The 16,143-nt window shown below is 41.9% G+C and overlaps 3 protein-coding genes across 5 annotated transcripts in view; 1 reads left to right on the top strand and 2 right to left on the bottom strand.

Annotated features, from left to right (window-relative positions):
• Positions 1-6,660: 6,660 nt before the first annotated feature.
• Positions 6,661-8,835, bottom strand: LOC137864817 (melanin-concentrating hormone receptor 1-like). Its single transcript, XM_068699342.1, has 2 exons — positions 8,603-8,835; positions 6,661-8,065 (listed from the first exon to the last, which is right to left on the bottom strand). Exons 1-2 carry the CDS (start codon positions 8,685-8,687, stop codon positions 7,068-7,070), a joined length of 1,083 nt encoding a protein of 360 aa, XP_068555443.1. The 5' UTR covers positions 8,688-8,835; the 3' UTR covers positions 6,661-7,067.
• Positions 8,836-10,496: 1,661 nt separating this feature from the next.
• Positions 10,497-16,137, bottom strand: LDAF1 (lipid droplet assembly factor 1). 2 transcript variants are annotated; one of them, XM_068699311.1, is made up of 5 exons: positions 15,993-16,137; positions 14,553-14,691; positions 13,589-13,757; positions 12,621-12,759; positions 10,497-11,378 (listed from the first exon to the last, which is right to left on the bottom strand). In XM_068699311.1, exons 2-5 carry the CDS (start codon positions 14,622-14,624, stop codon positions 11,285-11,287), a joined length of 474 nt encoding a protein of 157 aa, XP_068555412.1. In that variant the 5' UTR covers positions 14,625-14,691; positions 15,993-16,137; the 3' UTR covers positions 10,497-11,284. The 2 variants fall into 2 exon arrangements, with proteins under 2 accessions (XP_068555412.1, XP_068555413.1); XM_068699312.1 differs by having other exon boundaries at positions 14,553-14,687; positions 15,993-16,131.
• Positions 15,769-16,143, top strand: part of DNAH3 (dynein axonemal heavy chain 3) — a 64,329-nt gene continuing 63,954 nt past the window's right edge. For both annotated transcript variants that reach the window (XM_068699283.1, XM_068699281.1), the window contains exon 1: positions 15,769-15,923. The gene's annotated coding sequence lies outside the window, so the exon portion shown is untranslated. The remainder of the gene's footprint in view (positions 15,924-16,143) is intronic.

The raw sequence follows: 16,143 nt of genomic DNA, 5'->3' as shown, positions 1-16,143 counted from the left end.
CCCTTTCAGAAAAGACTTATCTCTTTAGTATTGCATTGCCAAGACAGGTGTCTGGCAGAGCAGTGGTACTACTACACTACTTGGTCAGAGTTATCAGGCTAAAACCAGAACCAAAGCTTCTACGATCCTTCACATTGAGTAGGCAGTAACCTGTGACTAGTGATCTAATGCTTCCTGTCTTTGACAGTGATATTAAATCAAGTGGCTGTAAGAGCCAAGTGAGCTCTGTGTCTTTGTGAGGAGCTGAGGATTGTGTATTGGTAGCTTTTAAGATCATTATGGTTGATGTTTAACTGCCCTTGAATTGTGTGTTTCAGACATCAGATCACAAGTTCTTTGAAGATAAGTGGGCCTCAGTGGTATGCTGAACCCCTGGCTGCTCAGCTGTAGCCTGCAGCTGACCTTTTGTACCCCTGGATTAAAAGCTTTGTGGTGCCTTCCTAGGGGTGAATTTTGGTGAAGTTAATAAATGGGAACAGGGTTTTGGGACTATCTACTTTAAAATAGAAAAATGTGTGGGTGTGCATATCTGTAGAGGGTACTGATGGAAGTTTTGGGACTGGTTGGCTTTCCTGTGGATGAAACTACAGGGTTTCTAGGACTGAAGGCAGTGGAGCAAACAACCTTGGGTTATGCTTGGCACAGTGCTTTTGATCCCCAGAAGTGCTGCTGCTGAGTACCTCTGCCCACAATTGCTGTTTCCTGTTTGCCTTGCATCACACTGCTGTGGTTCGTTGCTATTGATTATTGACAAACAGAATATGCTTTAGGTTTCAAGTTCAATGGTTGGAACTCAGTTTTAGTCTTTACTAGTGTTTTATTCTACCAGTTTATCCCTGGAGGACTACTACTCTAGGGGATAATCAAGTGTTTTAGAGGAAAAATGCCTTAAAAGTATGCCCCTATCTCACAGTATCATAAATAGGTTTGTTAATCAATAATGAACTCTTCCAGTTTTCCATCACTCCATAAATAAATGCTTCATACCAATTACAGATTTTCAAGATGTGTGCTTCCTAGGTCTGTTTCAGGTTTGCTTTTGCTTTCTTGTGGCTCTCTGCTACTTCTGTCAGGGTAGAGTTCAATTCATCACATTGTCTATTATGTATCCTCTTCCTATCTTGTATATACTTATGAAACTGCATACAGATTTCCTCTTAATCTCTACTCATTAAACAATTTAGCTTTACCTGTAAACCTGAACTTCCTGAGACTGCTTATTCTACTGCCATGTTACTTTATTCCTAAATTTTACAGCCTATTTCCTTGAAATGCTTATCAAATACTCCTTCTAAAGAAATGCATGTTATGCCAACAACTGCAGTATGTATAGCTCTTCCACCTGCTCGTTCTGTAAACAAGTCCTGTGCTGCAGCTGGTGATGGAAAATGGCTCTGTGCAGGCCTACCAGTAACAACCAGTATGTATTTTTGATTCAAAGTATTACTGTAAAAACACTTCTTACAATTCATCTGTTCACCAAGGATGTTGAAGTGCTTATAGTCAAGCTGGATCCTGCATCTTCTGACCACTGTGTAATAGGAGGCTACTGAGACCTCTGATAAAGTTTAATGACTGTCTGCCTCCACAGCTGATACTCTGGGTGGCTGGCAGTTTCCTGACAGTTCCCTGACCATTCGTTGAGGACAGGGGGAGTATGCAGTGTTGGGGTTGCTGAGAATTAAGGTGGAGGTGTTCCCTTGCAAAGGGTGGGCTAAGCAAGTAACAACTGTCTTCTACTGTAATGCATACATTCAAGTGTAAGCAGCTGTGTGTGCAGATGGATGGAAAAGTGTTCATACTTTCCTTGGCTGGAAGGTGGGGATAAAAGGTGCACGGTAGTGAATCATGTTTGCTTTCTGACAGTTTTTGTTACATGCAGCTCCTCCTACTCAGTACAGAATTGGAAAAATCAGATTTCAGTTTGGGTGCTGGGAGAGACTAAAGAGCTCCCAAGTCCTCTTTGGGTGTTAATTGCTCTATTAATATTCCCTTCCATTTAAAAAAAAAAAAAAACAAAACACAAACTTGAATGATATAGGTTACTCACTTCTATTTCTAAAATATTCCTTTAGAAAGTAACTATTTTCCCTTCACATTTTAATCCAGATAAGGTTAAACATTAAACACTACTGCATTGTAGACTGCATTGTAGGGAGCCAAGTAGTTTAACAGGGTATTTAACCTGCAGAGAATGGCAAATACCAATGCTACCTCAGAATTAATGATGCATCCTGTGAAGACTGGTTGTGCCATGCTAATTAGATTGAATTTGATGTGGGTCTGTGGTTATCCTTTACAACAGTTGATACCCATTCTTATGGAATGTCTTAATCTGGATAAGCAAGGGACAGCTTTATGAAACTAAATGTTAATTTGCTATGCTACTTCCTCCTGCCGCTGTCATAACTAGTATGAGTCTGTTGTTGGTTCCTTGATTTGCATAGTACATTCATTTGCTTTTGATTTATGCTGAAGTGCTACTATATCCATGAAATACTATTGCCTGCTTCTGCTGTCACATGTGAAGAACATGAACTATCATTAACCGCCTTTCTACACCTTTCCACACTAAACCAATCAGTGATAGTCCTGAAGTGCTTGGATTAACAAGGTTCACTCTGAAAGTACCATATTTTCAGTATGAACACTTTTAAATTGTTCATATGTTGTGTTGCAGAGCAAAAGCACTGATGCCTAACACTACTAGTCACTAAAGAATCACTGCACTTCCTAGTAACATAGGGAGGCTGTGTTCCTTAGTCTTGCTGTCCCATAAATGGAGCCTAGAAGTGCTTGTACTAATTATTCTTGTATGAAAGGTGGTAGCACTTCAAGCTTCAGCAGGACGTGAGAAATAGTAAATCAGTGCTTTTGGTAAAAGGTCAGCTTATATTTTTAAAAGTCATTGTACAGTTGTTTGCTGCTTTTAGTATAGGAAATGACAGTACTGCCTATAGAGGTAACAGTTTATTTTCAGTCAGGTGGTTTCAGGCATGCAATTAAGCTTTATTTTGCATTCTGTACACATGACTTCACACAGCCAAGGAAATGGTGCATGAAAATACAAATGCATGCAGCAGAATATCAAAGAATTAAAATCCTCTGCACTGCTGTATTCATTTCTTATCAAGTTGGTAAGGGTTAGGTTTGAAAGGATTGCATGGGTTAAGTCCTATTGCATTCGATTTTTAGATGTAACATGAAGTATTTACATCTATGATGGATTTCATGTCCTTGTTCTTCTGTTGAAACTGATGGTCCTTCTTCTTTGCATTTTTACATAGCAGTGTCTCTTTTTAGCTAGGTCACCATATTTACAGTAAAGTTACATCCAGTGATAAGTAGATACTTCCTAGGATGATGGACCTCTAACTATCATTCATTTGTACCATTCTTTCCCTTTTCTAGAGTTGTTGGGGAAGCAGAAACAGCACAGCAGCCCTGCTTCTGGTTTTAGCTAGCTATTTACTCATGCCTCTCTTACATGAATTGTGGAGCAATAGCGATACTCAAGTGGTGTTGTTCCTGGCTGTCTACACTTCTTTTGTAGAAGCTAGTGAAAGTGGTACTTAAGGAAGAGGGTTTATTTTGTTAACACAGCACTTATCTGTGTGTGCTCTTGGCCTTTCTGAGCCAAACAAGGCTAATGTTCTTAATTTTTCTCCTTCCCTATCTCTCCCCTCATTCTGAAATGTGGGAAGAGATTAGTGCATGTTTGGGTAGAGAAGTTTTTTTCTCAGCTAGAATGGAGAACCAAATTCCATCTAGAATAGCTTACATAACATTTTGTAAATCCTAGCTGTCACGTGGAAGTCTACCACTTCTGTTTTACAGAACAATATCCCCATAAATTAAAAGGTTGCTTATGTAGTTCACATAATCACCTGGAAGTTTTAAGGAGCAAGGACCCTTGAAACACTTCACTTACATATACCTTTATCTAAACATGAAAGCTTACTCTTGCTGTTACTTTCTTTATCCTTTACACTATTTTTAAGAGCTGGGGTGGTTATGCAAGGAAGTGACATACAGTGACAACCACACAGGTCAACTGAGGGTGATTCTAGCTTGGTTCCTGTTTCTGGCTAGTATCTGCTTGGGGAAATATGAGAGGAGATACGTCCCTAGTCTCCAAGAGGACTAACTTCATTTTTCTCCCAGGGTGGCTCAATTGTGCTGATTTGAGGACATCAAAAGGGAGTTTTGAAGTATTAATGAAGCTAATGAATATAGAAGGGCAAATAATGGTGCAGCAAGAGGACAAAAAACATTATTGCAGGTGGAGATAGCATATACCTCTCTTCCCTCTGTCCTGCATGTGTGGGCAAGTCTCCAAGTACCTGGTTCAGGATCTGTTTCAAAGCTCTTGGCTGCAACCATCCTCAGAAGGGCTCAGGATGTTTGGAATACTCTGGGATATAAGGATGAGGGCTTAGAAGCATACCTCAGAGCTGCTCTCATGCTGAAGTGGGGCCTACAAGCCTTTGGGAGGTAGTGCTGCTCAGAAAGCCCGAGTTGGTCATGCTGAGGAACTAGCTGGGCCTGGTACCACCATGGTGGAAAAGGCACCTGCTGCTTCCCTACTGGGCTGCCTGTGTTCTGCAGGAAGCCAAGAGGGTTGAAACAGTTCTAATACCCTCTCCACACCTCCCTTGCTGAAAACTGTGTTGAAGTCTTCTCTTCTCCTGAAGTTTAAATGTGGGAGAGTGTGATATCACTCTAATTTTTTTCAAGAGCAAAAGGGACCATTGTAACAAAGATTATTTTGCATGATGCAGAGTTCTTAACTTCATGGGTATGTTAAATAACTTTAAAATCAACAACACAAACTCATCATTTGAGGGATAACTTCCATCTCCACTAAAACTACATGGTCTGCGCTGACCTAGTTCTATTGCTTCAGTGTATCTCCTTTTGAAAACATGCTACTGTGGTGATGGTGTGTCGCGTTAAAGGGGTGTAGCCGATTAACCGTTATGGGCCCGGTTGGATTCAGAGTACTGAACCAGTCGGACATTCACCAAAACTGGGGGTCCGTTCGGACATTCACCAAAAACGTAATAACTGCCTGGGGGTCCGCTCAGACATTCACCAAAAACGTATTAACCACCTGGGGGTCCGTTCAGACATTCACCAACAATGCATTAACCGTCTGGGGGTCTGGTTAGATTCAGAACACTGAACTATCACGGATAACCACCCTCACCCTAGTTGCATTAATGAGAGCTATCACAATGCAATCAAGTATGGTTTATTACAGCAACAGATAATCAGGTTCTTTTGGATTGCCGGTGATAGTGACTATCTGCAAAAGCAAGCTAGTATGCATGAAATACACAGGTGTGGGTTCTAGGTGTGGGTTCTAGGTGTGGGTTCTAGGTGTGGGTTCTAGGTGTGGGTTCTAGGTGTGGGTTCTAGGTGTGGGTTCTAGGTGTGGGTTCTAGGTGTGGGTTCTAGGTGTGGGTTCTAGGTGTGGGTTCTAGGTGTGGGTTCTAGGTGTGGGTTCTAGGTGTGGGTTCTAGGTGTGGGTTCTAGGTGTGGGTTCTAGGTGTGGGTTCTAGGTGTGGGTTCTAGGTGTGGGTTCTAGGTGTGGGTTCTAGGTGTGGGTTCTAGGTGTGGGTTCTAGGTGTGGGTTCTAGGTGTGGGTTCTAGGTGTGGGTTCTAGGTGTGGGTTCTAGGTGTGGGTTCTAGGTGTGGGTTCTAGGTGTGGGTTCTAGGTGTGGGTTCTAGGTGTGGGTTCTAGGTGTGGGTTCTAGGTGTGGGTTCTAGGTGTGGGTTCTAGGTGTGGGTTCTAGGTGTGGGTTCTAGGTGTGGGTTCTAGGTGTGGGTTCTAGGTGTGGGTTCTAGGTGTGGGTTCTAGGTGTGGGTTCTAGGTGTGGGTTCTAGAAATAGACGCGTTAAAAGGATCAAAGACTCTATAGAGCAATAATATATAATTAATGAATATAAGCAAATATTCAGATCTCACCCAAAGGCGTCCCAATGGGGGGGGAAGAGAGGCTCAGCCCATCGACTGATCCCAGGAGTCAGGAGGTCCTAAGGATGTTGTATGTCCTTGGGATGGTATCTCCCCTGACGATGGTATCTTCCCTAACATCCCCTCTCTCTTGGGCCAATTTATATTATTTTCTATCTTTTAGGTGGAGCTTGAGTGGCTCTAGTCAAGCATATCTTAGTTATGATTGGTGTAAAGTTTTCCCGTTTCCGTTTAAAGTAATAGGCTCCGAGAAATTCAGAGCGCATGCTCAGTGAGGGGTGGTCGCACCTTGGAGGCGGGTAGCTTTTGGGATGGAGGTGTGTTTTGGTATTATAATGAGCAAAAAGTACACTAGGGTACAGCATTTGTCAAAACATGACAGGTCTTTGGCTTAGGGTGGCAAAAAGTGCAGCTTTGTGCACAAGAACAATTGAGGCCCCACCTGATTACAGAGCCTAGCCGTGGTGTCTCCACTCCACTCCGCGCTCCGTGGTGTTCCTTAGAGCTAGCACACCAAGTTTCCCCAGCGCGATAGCATCTAAGGTTGGGAGCCTAGGGAATGCTCAGATAATGCAGTTATGCCCTACCCTGAAAGCCTCTTCAATGCTGTACCTTTTCCTTAAAAGTGTGAATGTTAGTTTTATTTTCCTAGTTACTTCAGGCATTTACACCACATGGTGCAGTACTGAAAGTAGCTCTTATTAAAAGGATGTGTTGAGAAGCTTTGAAAGGAGCAGCTGATAAACACATGAAGGTCAGGACAGCAGGAGAGAAACTGTGCTATGTTCTACTTCTAGCTGCTGGCAATTGAGAGTTCACAGCTTTGGCTCCTGATAAGTGCTGATGACAGAATGAATCGCATAATGAAAATCAATATTAATATGTAGAAGGAAATAGTGTGGCTAGCCTCTGAGCTGGAGTATATTTGTTGCCTCAGTGCTGCCTTTACTTTGTCTCTAAGCAAGGTAAAGATATATCCCATAGGCAAATTAAGCACAACACTACCCTATTCCTGACTTCATGTTTCCTCAGGAAAGGAGGAAAATGACTGGCTAGTGGGGGCGTATCCTTATTACTGCATGATTTGTTACCTGCCAGAGACAGATACCAAATGCAGTAGTGGCTGCCCTGATTCACTTGCATCCCCATTAAAGTTTTTGATCCCCTTTGGAGTGGCATGTCCTGCAGCTGCTGGTGTTACAGGGACCCCAAGCCGCATTGGAAAATTCTGTCCCAGCAGGATGTAGATAAAGGGATTCAGACAACTGTTGGCATAACCCAGGCTGATGGCCACGTTGTAGGCATAGTGGAAGGGCAGGGTAGGGTAAGTAATGGCAAGCTGGGCCAGTTGTAGGAAGTGGAAAGGTGCCCAACAAATAAAGAAAGCTGCACAAATGGCAATTGCTGTACGGGTCAATTTCTTGGTTCGAGCAGCTCTTGTGCTTCTTTGGCTCATCAGTGCTTCTGAGGACCTGGACATCTTCAGCAAGATCTTCCTGTAAGCTACTGTGATAAGGGCAAAAGGGATGGCAAAGGCCAGGAAAAACTGATAGAGAGTGTACCAGTAAATGTCCCTCTGGGGGTCTGGCAAGCATATCCCACAGCCTATCAGCCCTCCTGGTAGAGGGATGAGCTGAGCATACATCCACACAGGTGTAATACTGAGGAAGGAAAGGGCCCAGAGTACACAGATGACTATGATTGCCACAGGGGGCTTCCTGAAGTGAGTAGAAGTGAATGGGTGGACAGTGGCCAGGTAGCGGTCCATGGATATAGCAGTGAGAATGTAGGTGCTGGTGAACTGGCTGTTAGCATCCAGGGCAGTGATGACTGTGCACATCATCTCCCCAAAGTGCCAGGCTCCATTTCCCAGCAGCTGGTGGATGAGGAAGGGCATGCCCAGGAGGAAGAGTAGGTCTACCATGGAGAGATTGATGATGAAGATATCTGGGACACTACTGGTAGGGCTGGATTTCTTAAAGACTGTGCAGATAACCAAGCTGTTACCAATAACACCCAACAAGCAGGTAATGCCAAACAGGGTGGGCATGATAAAGCTGCCATAGCTCATCCTGGAGAGGTCACCTGCAGAGATAATTGCAGGCAAGAAAAAAGTCAGGTGTGCCAGGGCCACAGCTGAGGGTGTGCCTTCTAGATATTCTGGCTTCTGACAGATAATGAGTGATCAGAATAAAAGCAGTAATGGATTTCTTAGGCACGTGTAAAGAGAGGATGTGCTTTGTGTATGCAGTTGTGTTTAACCACGAAGGCACTTTCTAAGCAGCTTTTACAATTGTACAGCCTGAATCAGATGTGTCTAATCAAATGCGCATACACCCACTCCTCCCTTCGTATGAATGAACATATAAACAACAGAATGAAAGAACACTGGTTTGTCATTCCATAATTGTGTGTACACATCTTCAAATGTATGCATATAAAATGTTTTATGAATACATGCATTACCTGATGCATATGTTCAACTGTATGGACATTAGTATCTCTGTTCAGGCTTTCAAAATCATCTCAACTGCCTTTTATTCCCCTTATAGCTCTTATATTATATTAACTTATAGCTATTATAATTTATATATTTTCCGCTTACCTGTTAATTGCACTTACCAGACATAGAAAAGTTTTGAACAGCCTTGGAGCTCTTGGGGATACAGCTGTTCAAGCTCTCTGTGTGATTTGTTTTATAATCCATTCTTCAGTAAACATTGGCCCCTATCAGCAGCTTGAAGACGTTAGTGTTTTTTATTAAAAGAATAAAGGTTGCTGATTCCTTGGAGGTCTGTGAAGCTGCTCGGAAAGCTAATGCTCTAAGAATCAGAAGCTGCTGTTAATGTGGGTTAAAAAGCTGCTCCTGTGCTCCCTGCACCACCACTAGGCAAAACTGGTATCAGGATGTAATGAGTCAAAGTGCCTGTCACCAGGCTTCAGTGGAGTGCTGGAAATGCAATTGCAGGGAGAGCAGAATTTCATTTTAGTGTTGAAGGCAGTAATCAAGATCCACTGAGAGACAAAGCACTGGACTTGTGCTCTGGAGAAGCAAACGAGGACCGGAAGTAAATAAAATCCACTAATAAAATGATGGGTAGTAAGAATAGAGAGCACACTTTGTTTTTAGGGGGATAATTGAGTATAACTTAATGTTATTCTACAAAGAACCATGTTAAGCTAAAGTGCCTAAAATTTAGTTTGTGGCAAGACTTGCAAGTGGAGATTGGGGTTAATCTCTTTAGACCGTCAAACACAATCTTTCTAAAAGTACAAAGGTACGAGCTGTGTGAGCATGTATGTGGAAATCAGCTGTTTTCTAGCTATACCTGATCAGTTGCAGCACAGCTGATAAACAGCGTTATTATTTCCCTCCTGTGAAGTGTTTTCTCCATTTCAATTCATTTTGAGGTCTTAAGCATAGCATAGTACTAAAGTTGTATGTTTCATTTTAGGCAGACTGATGGAAGAAAATAGGAGATAAACACGGGATTGATTTTCAAGGTGTACTTAAAATTACAATAATTCGGTATGTTATAAAGGCAGAACGCAGGAGCCATTAAACAATTGAGGAGGTGACTGCTATAATCAAGTCACATTGATCTGTCTTATTCCCCTCATAACAATTAGTTTGCTTATAACAGCCACTAAAGTCCTAGATTGAAGGCATTACTGTCTAGACATTTGGAAAGTAAGATTAGACTCAAACTATATTCTGATGATTGGGGACAGCAGTCCAGTGAGAGGCAGGAAGGGTTATATAATGATTAGAATGCTATTGCAAGGCTCATTTTTTTGCTAGCCTTAAGGATTTCTAGCACTTAGAAATAGTTCTTCTTTCAGTACTTCACAGCTCTTAGCAGGTACCAGTCCATTTGCACAAGGGCTAATGCATACCATTTACAAGACACTGCAGAACACCTCTTTTCACCTCAGTTCTGCCAGCATACAACCTTGTCGGAGTCTCTTCATTTGCAAACACTGGTATCCTTCTTTTTTTTTTGCAGTCCTGTATATGCACTGGGAATGTGCATTTGGGTTATATTACCTACAGCTCTGATGTGCAGTCTTACACCTGGACAGTACCACACAGTTGTTAGTATGTCTTTCCATTATCTTACACACCAATCCTCATCTGCTGTAAACTGGTAAAGCTCTATTGTAATTGACTACCACTGCAGATTTGATCAAGTGGAAATAACAGCAAAGTAAAAAAACTGTGCGCGTATATTCATGTGAAACCTTTGTTCCTTCTTTTAGATGGATTTCTCCAAGGTGTTTGTTATATAAACAATGCCACGGCACTAGCTTTTTTTACAAAGAAAAACAGAGAAAGCACACTCCTGTTTTGTTTTTTTTTTTCCTCCTGCCACTTGAATATTGTTATCACCTAGAAATTAAAAAAATAAATCTGAGATAAAACTTGGAAGTATCTGAGAAAAGTGTTACCGACCTAGTAGGTTTTAGCTTGAAAGGAAAACTTTTACCATAAATAGAATATCATAAGACAACTTAGTTAAACAAACAACACTTTATTAAACTAATATAGTTAGACACTTTCTTAATGCTTAAAAATATTATAGCATTTGCAAAAATGGGTAAAGTTTAAATAAAGTACAAGGTTACAAATGAGAAGCAAAAAAGGCAATTTAAATATGCAAAATAATATAACAAAATGCAAGACCAAATTGCATACCATTGATGTGATGAGGCAATGAGAAGAAGGAAAATACTCCTTCAGAAAAACGCAACATTTGAAGGTATATAAAAGCTTATACCACGAGTTAAGGTATGTTGTAACTCAATTTTCCTCTTAAAATATAAAGCATCAGCATGGTATGCTCACAGTATTTTAACAAAGGTTGTTAAGGCTTAAAAATGTTTTTCAACATTCAAAAACATTTGATATTCTGAGCCTTGTCACGTATGTATCAAAACGCCCCATGGCTGCATACAAATTTCAAAAGATAGTACATCTAAAACTCCAGTTAACGAATGGGAAGTTGAATACCCACCTACCCCTTTCACCTAATTGTCACCAACTTACTAGTGGCTGTTATTATCACATCCCTTTACCAAATCCTTTGGAACATCTCATCATGCACATAGACTTAATATCACAATGCACTGCTTAAAAGGTATTCTTACTATTAGTTTTACAGTGACAGTATAAGATGCATATTGTTTTTTTCCACTTCCCATAAGGAGTGCACAGAGGTTGAACGCTCACCAAGTAAACAATTACATTGCAAAGGTCAGAATAGTACACTTAAGTGCATATGAAGGAAATGGGGAGAATTCCACTTATTCGTTCTTTCCTTTGTTGGCAGAAAGGTCCGTGACAGAAGGATTCTTCTGTGAAAAACTTCCATTAGCTTCTTGCTTTCTTATCTCACCTCTGTATACAAAAGAAAAGAACGGTTTTACAGCCTGTTCTTTCATAAGATTATTGTCTTTTAACTTTAGCCTAAAAGCTGAGCAACGTGAGACAGACCTATCTGAGACTCCTGCAACATTCACTGCTGATTTACCAGAGTTCTCTCAAAAGGCACAGGAACATGGAAAGATCAATCTTCCAGATGCTGTCTGTGTTACATTAAGGTTGTATGACTGGTTTCTAGGTTGGGCTGTGTATTAGCATATGCTATAGAAAAGAGAAGTCTTTTCTGGAGATAGTTGGCAATGTCATGGACCTGGCAGCATGCCCTGGAGGAGTGGTACAGAGCCCTAGAACAAAGTCAAATACACTGGGACTTGCACCATGGTCTTGCCTTATTGAAGGCATCGCGGGCTCCACAGGCAGTTCTGTGTGGCCTTGAGAACTGTGTGGGAAGCACTGCTGTGATGGAGCAAACTTAGGAAATCTAGGACAGAGCAGCTATAATTTTTCTTGCCCTTCCCTATGCTTAGGAATGATTGTCATTAATTCCCTTGTAGATGCTTAAGTGAGCAATAGATGGCACTCCAGCATAATCTGCTATTGCCTCTTACCTTCAGCCACGTGCTTAGACAAAGCATGGCTAAGGCAATGCTGACTAAAGCGGGCCTCCAAGCCTCAACTTCTGGGAGCACAAGGAGACACGACTGGCAATCAGCACATGTACAGCACCCAGCAAAGAGTGTCATTTCTATTATAGCCACACGCTTGCTTTTAACTACTCATCTACTTATCCTAAGGCTACAAGAAATTTTGGTCCATCATTCTATGAATGCAGGTAAGCTGAGATAGCTGGGTACTACATCACATGGGAAGAACTTTGCGGCATACCTAAGCAAAAGCTTCATCCTCTAGGCAAGCTTCAAAGCGTGTTTTAATGACATTTAAAACATTATTTATTCTGATAAAAAATTCTACTTTATTGTTTGATACTACAGTTATATTGTGTTAGCACATGCACATTTAAAGACTTACTTCCTTTTACCGGAGAGGCTACGTATTAAATCTCATCAAAATACATATTGATAACTAGCCATTTATGTTGAATATTAAATCAACAACGTAGCCAAAGGTGCTCTAGCATTCAAGAAGCGTTCATTAAACAAATCAAAAGTGGCTAACTGTTAAAGTAAATGAAGTAACCAATGTAATAGTGCAGTTGTAATCTGAAGTCAGACAACGGATCAAGACATTAATTATTACCTTGAAGCATACCAGTAGTTGACCAGAGTTGAAAGAATGATGTAACAAACACTCAGTACTCCAGAAACTCCAAGTGAAAGGGCACCCAGGCCACACAGCACACAAAGGAGGGCTATGCCACCTATGGATATTACAACACCTAATAAAAGAAAATCAAGGTTGTTATTTAAACAAGTTTATATTTAAGTGAATTAGAAGAGCACACATTCTACCACAATCCCAAATTGAAACCATTCACAAAATGGTCTACCATTATCAGCCGCTTGATGGATATAATAGCTAAGAGCCTCGGTCTAATAGAAAATCCCCAGACAGCACTCTGAAAGAGAACCACTCTTTCTAAGATTTATATTATTTATGTGAAGGGGAAGAGGTCTGCCGAAATCAGACCAATATGTTTTCTCAAGCTCTGCCTGCACCAATCCCAATGATCTGGAGTGATTATATATCTCTATATACTGCACACTTTGTTAATATCTTATGCTATGCTAAAGCCTGTCCTACACCTCCAAGTAGCCCGTGAAGAACCTTCACTTTGGAGGTGAAGGGGCAAAGAAATTGTCGGTGTCATACTTTGCCAGAGATACACAGAATATCTAGAAGAAATCATACTTCAGAAAGTTTTAATGCCTGGCATATAATATAATACCACATAAAAACAAAACAAACAAACAAAACAACAACAACAAAAAACACTGCAAAATTGTCTTCTGTAAAAGACCATATACTAGAGCTATGCATGGTCAAGATAACTGGTTTAGCTATATCCAGATGGTTGAGATTAGACAGGGAAATAGGATTTCCCCTGTATAAACTACAGTTAATCAGATTAATCTTGTATTAAGAGTTTCACTACTGCTAATCTTCAAACACTCAAACTAGGAATTCCAAAAGGAAGAAGAGAAAAAGGAAAAGTTGTCATGTCTTAAAAGGGAAAATGTAAAGAAATGCAGCCATTCATACAGTACCTTCCATGACTATCACACCGATACAAGCCATTACGGCTGTCGTAACAATAAAAATCAGGAAAAATGCAACAGGAATAGCAGACACTGCAACAAACATCAGGAGTGATAAGGCAATAAAAGGATGGTCATCTAAATATAGGCCAACACGAGAGTTCATAAATGCAACAACCTGTGGACAAAAGAAAAATATTTCATATTTTGATTTTATCTCATCACAGATAACTTTAAAAGGTCATAGCTACTTTAGTGAAAAATATGGGTAGCATCTTTTTCTAAGTCTGCAGCTTGAATAGAGGGCAACCATTGCCTCTAAATTTCACAGGGATAAGGACCTATTGCAAATATAGGTAAGTGCATAGCAAATACAATCCTAAAAAGGCCTGACATGTTTCTCTTGGACTTCCCAGTTCCGTTCTTGCACAAATTTTAAAAATGTTACTAAAACAAAAAAAACAAATCACGGGTTAGCAGCACAGATTTCAGTAGAATCTGAAGAGCTATGATTTTGATCTAGACAGTAGAGGCTTGTCTGGATCACAAAGTTGTTAGAAATATAATTATAATGTTACAAGCAGAAAAAAAATCTTTTTGTAGAAGCTGTTACACCCATACACTACGATTTTACTGTAGGAGAGACACTCCTCTTCCTCTAGGGAAATACGTATACTAGATTATTTTATAGTAGCACGACCATTTCACTAAAATGCCACTATTCTGTCTCAAACGGTTATGACAGTAAATCAGAGAAATGCAGAACAGATGTCCCTTTTTGTTAATTGTGGAAGGTGTGGGAAGCCGGCCCTTCTTGTAGGCTCCTCAGTGTTCACTTTAAAAAAGGGAGTGCCAATATTCTCCATAAAACCAAAGTTTTGAAATTTCATTTAAATAAATTGGGGTGTGATAGTCCAATAATTACAAAAGGAGTATATTATAAATGTTTTATAAAATTTTAATTCAGACCCACATTTGAGTTGCTGTGGATGGACTCCACCACAGAGTGCCATTGCTTCTGCAGCTCTTGCATTTCTTTAGACATGTTGTACTCCCCAGTGACAGTTTTGAATCTTCTGAACAACCACTTCTTACTCAGCCATCCAACCTTCCTTAAAAGTAAAGTAAAATTAGTAACAGGCTCGTGCAGATGTTTCCAGAAAACAAAGTTTTTCTCTTGCAAAAACAGCGAATGTAGATTTCAGACGTTAAGGTCATCCACAGAGTTTAAAATGTCACTTTTACAAAAGTAAATCTAGTGCAGGGTGCTCCTCCCTGAAAATGCTTCTGAAACTCCCAAACTCTGAGACAAATATGGAGATAAAGGATAATTCTCACCTTCTTCCTTTACAACATTGACCCTGTATTTAACCATTAGGGTACTGAATCACCAGTAAAAAGTCAATTCTATCTGTATAGACAATTATTACTACTAGTGCTGATAACTTCTAATACTTATATGAACGAGAGCTGTTTGTGTGAGTAGCCTGGTATTCAGAATTGAAACCACACCCTGTAGAGTTTCAAAACTCAGCATGTAAAGGCAAAATATTTTCAAACATTGACCACGGTTATGACAATTTTAACGCAACATCAGATCAAAAGTCTTTTTGTTCCCACCTCTGAAATCTGGTAATCTGGTACCTATCTGAATCCATTGTTCGGGAAACCATTATCAGTGGAAGATTAAGAGATGTGTTTTCCTTATTTTAAATCTAAATATTCATTGTGTCAATGTTATGTATTTATATATATGCTATATATACATATGTATACACACTATAAGTGTTTTTATACTTTTGTAATATATATTGCACACACATACATTATTTAATACTAAATTAGACTGTTTTATAGATGGTCCTTCCTTCTGTTTACACAGCATTTTAATACCAAATCGCTTCGTCCCTCGTTCCCAGTGCAGCTCAGCACAGACGCCCGCAGGTGCGCGCCACCCGAGCCCCCCAGGCTCACGACTTTCAGCCGGCGCGGCCCAGCTGCGGGACCGAGGCAGTTGCTGCCCCTTGCACACCACCACCCCCGGCCTCCTCTCGGGCTTTGAAGCCGGGGTGAGCGAGGACCCACCACGCCTCGCCCGGCTCCTCACAGCGCCGAGCCCCGCCGCCGCTCCCCGCCGCCCTCAAAGCGGGGCCCGGGGCAAGCGCAGCCTGCGGCAGGGCCAGGCCCAAGCCGCCGCCACCCGCGGCTCCGGGGCACAGCGCGGGGCCTCCCCGCCGGGCTCCGCTCCTCGGCACGGAGACACCGGGCGGGGGCGGAGGCCGTTGCCCGGCCGAGCCGGGGCGGTGGGGTCCAGGCTGCCCGCGGCCGCAGCCCCGGAGGCCAGGTGGGTCGGAGCGGGGCGGCGCCGCTCCCTGCCCGCCCTCCGCCGAGCCGGAGCCGGCCTCCCCCTCACCTGAGGCGGCTGCCCGCCGGGCCGCAGCCCCCCTCGGCCCTAAGCCCGGGCCCGGCCTGCCGGGGCTGAGGGAACCGCTGCTACCGCCGCCTCCGCCGCTGTCTCCTCCCCGCGGGGGCCGGCGGAGCGGCGGGCAGGGCCGGCGGCTGGA

Source organism: Anas acuta, chromosome 15 (assembly GCF_963932015.1).
Source record: "Anas acuta chromosome 15, bAnaAcu1.1, whole genome shotgun sequence".
Lineage (NCBI taxonomy): Eukaryota > Metazoa > Chordata > Aves > Anseriformes > Anatidae > Anas > Anas acuta.
Note: the sequence above shows the minus strand (reverse complement) of the source record. Positions and strands in the feature narration are given on the sequence as shown.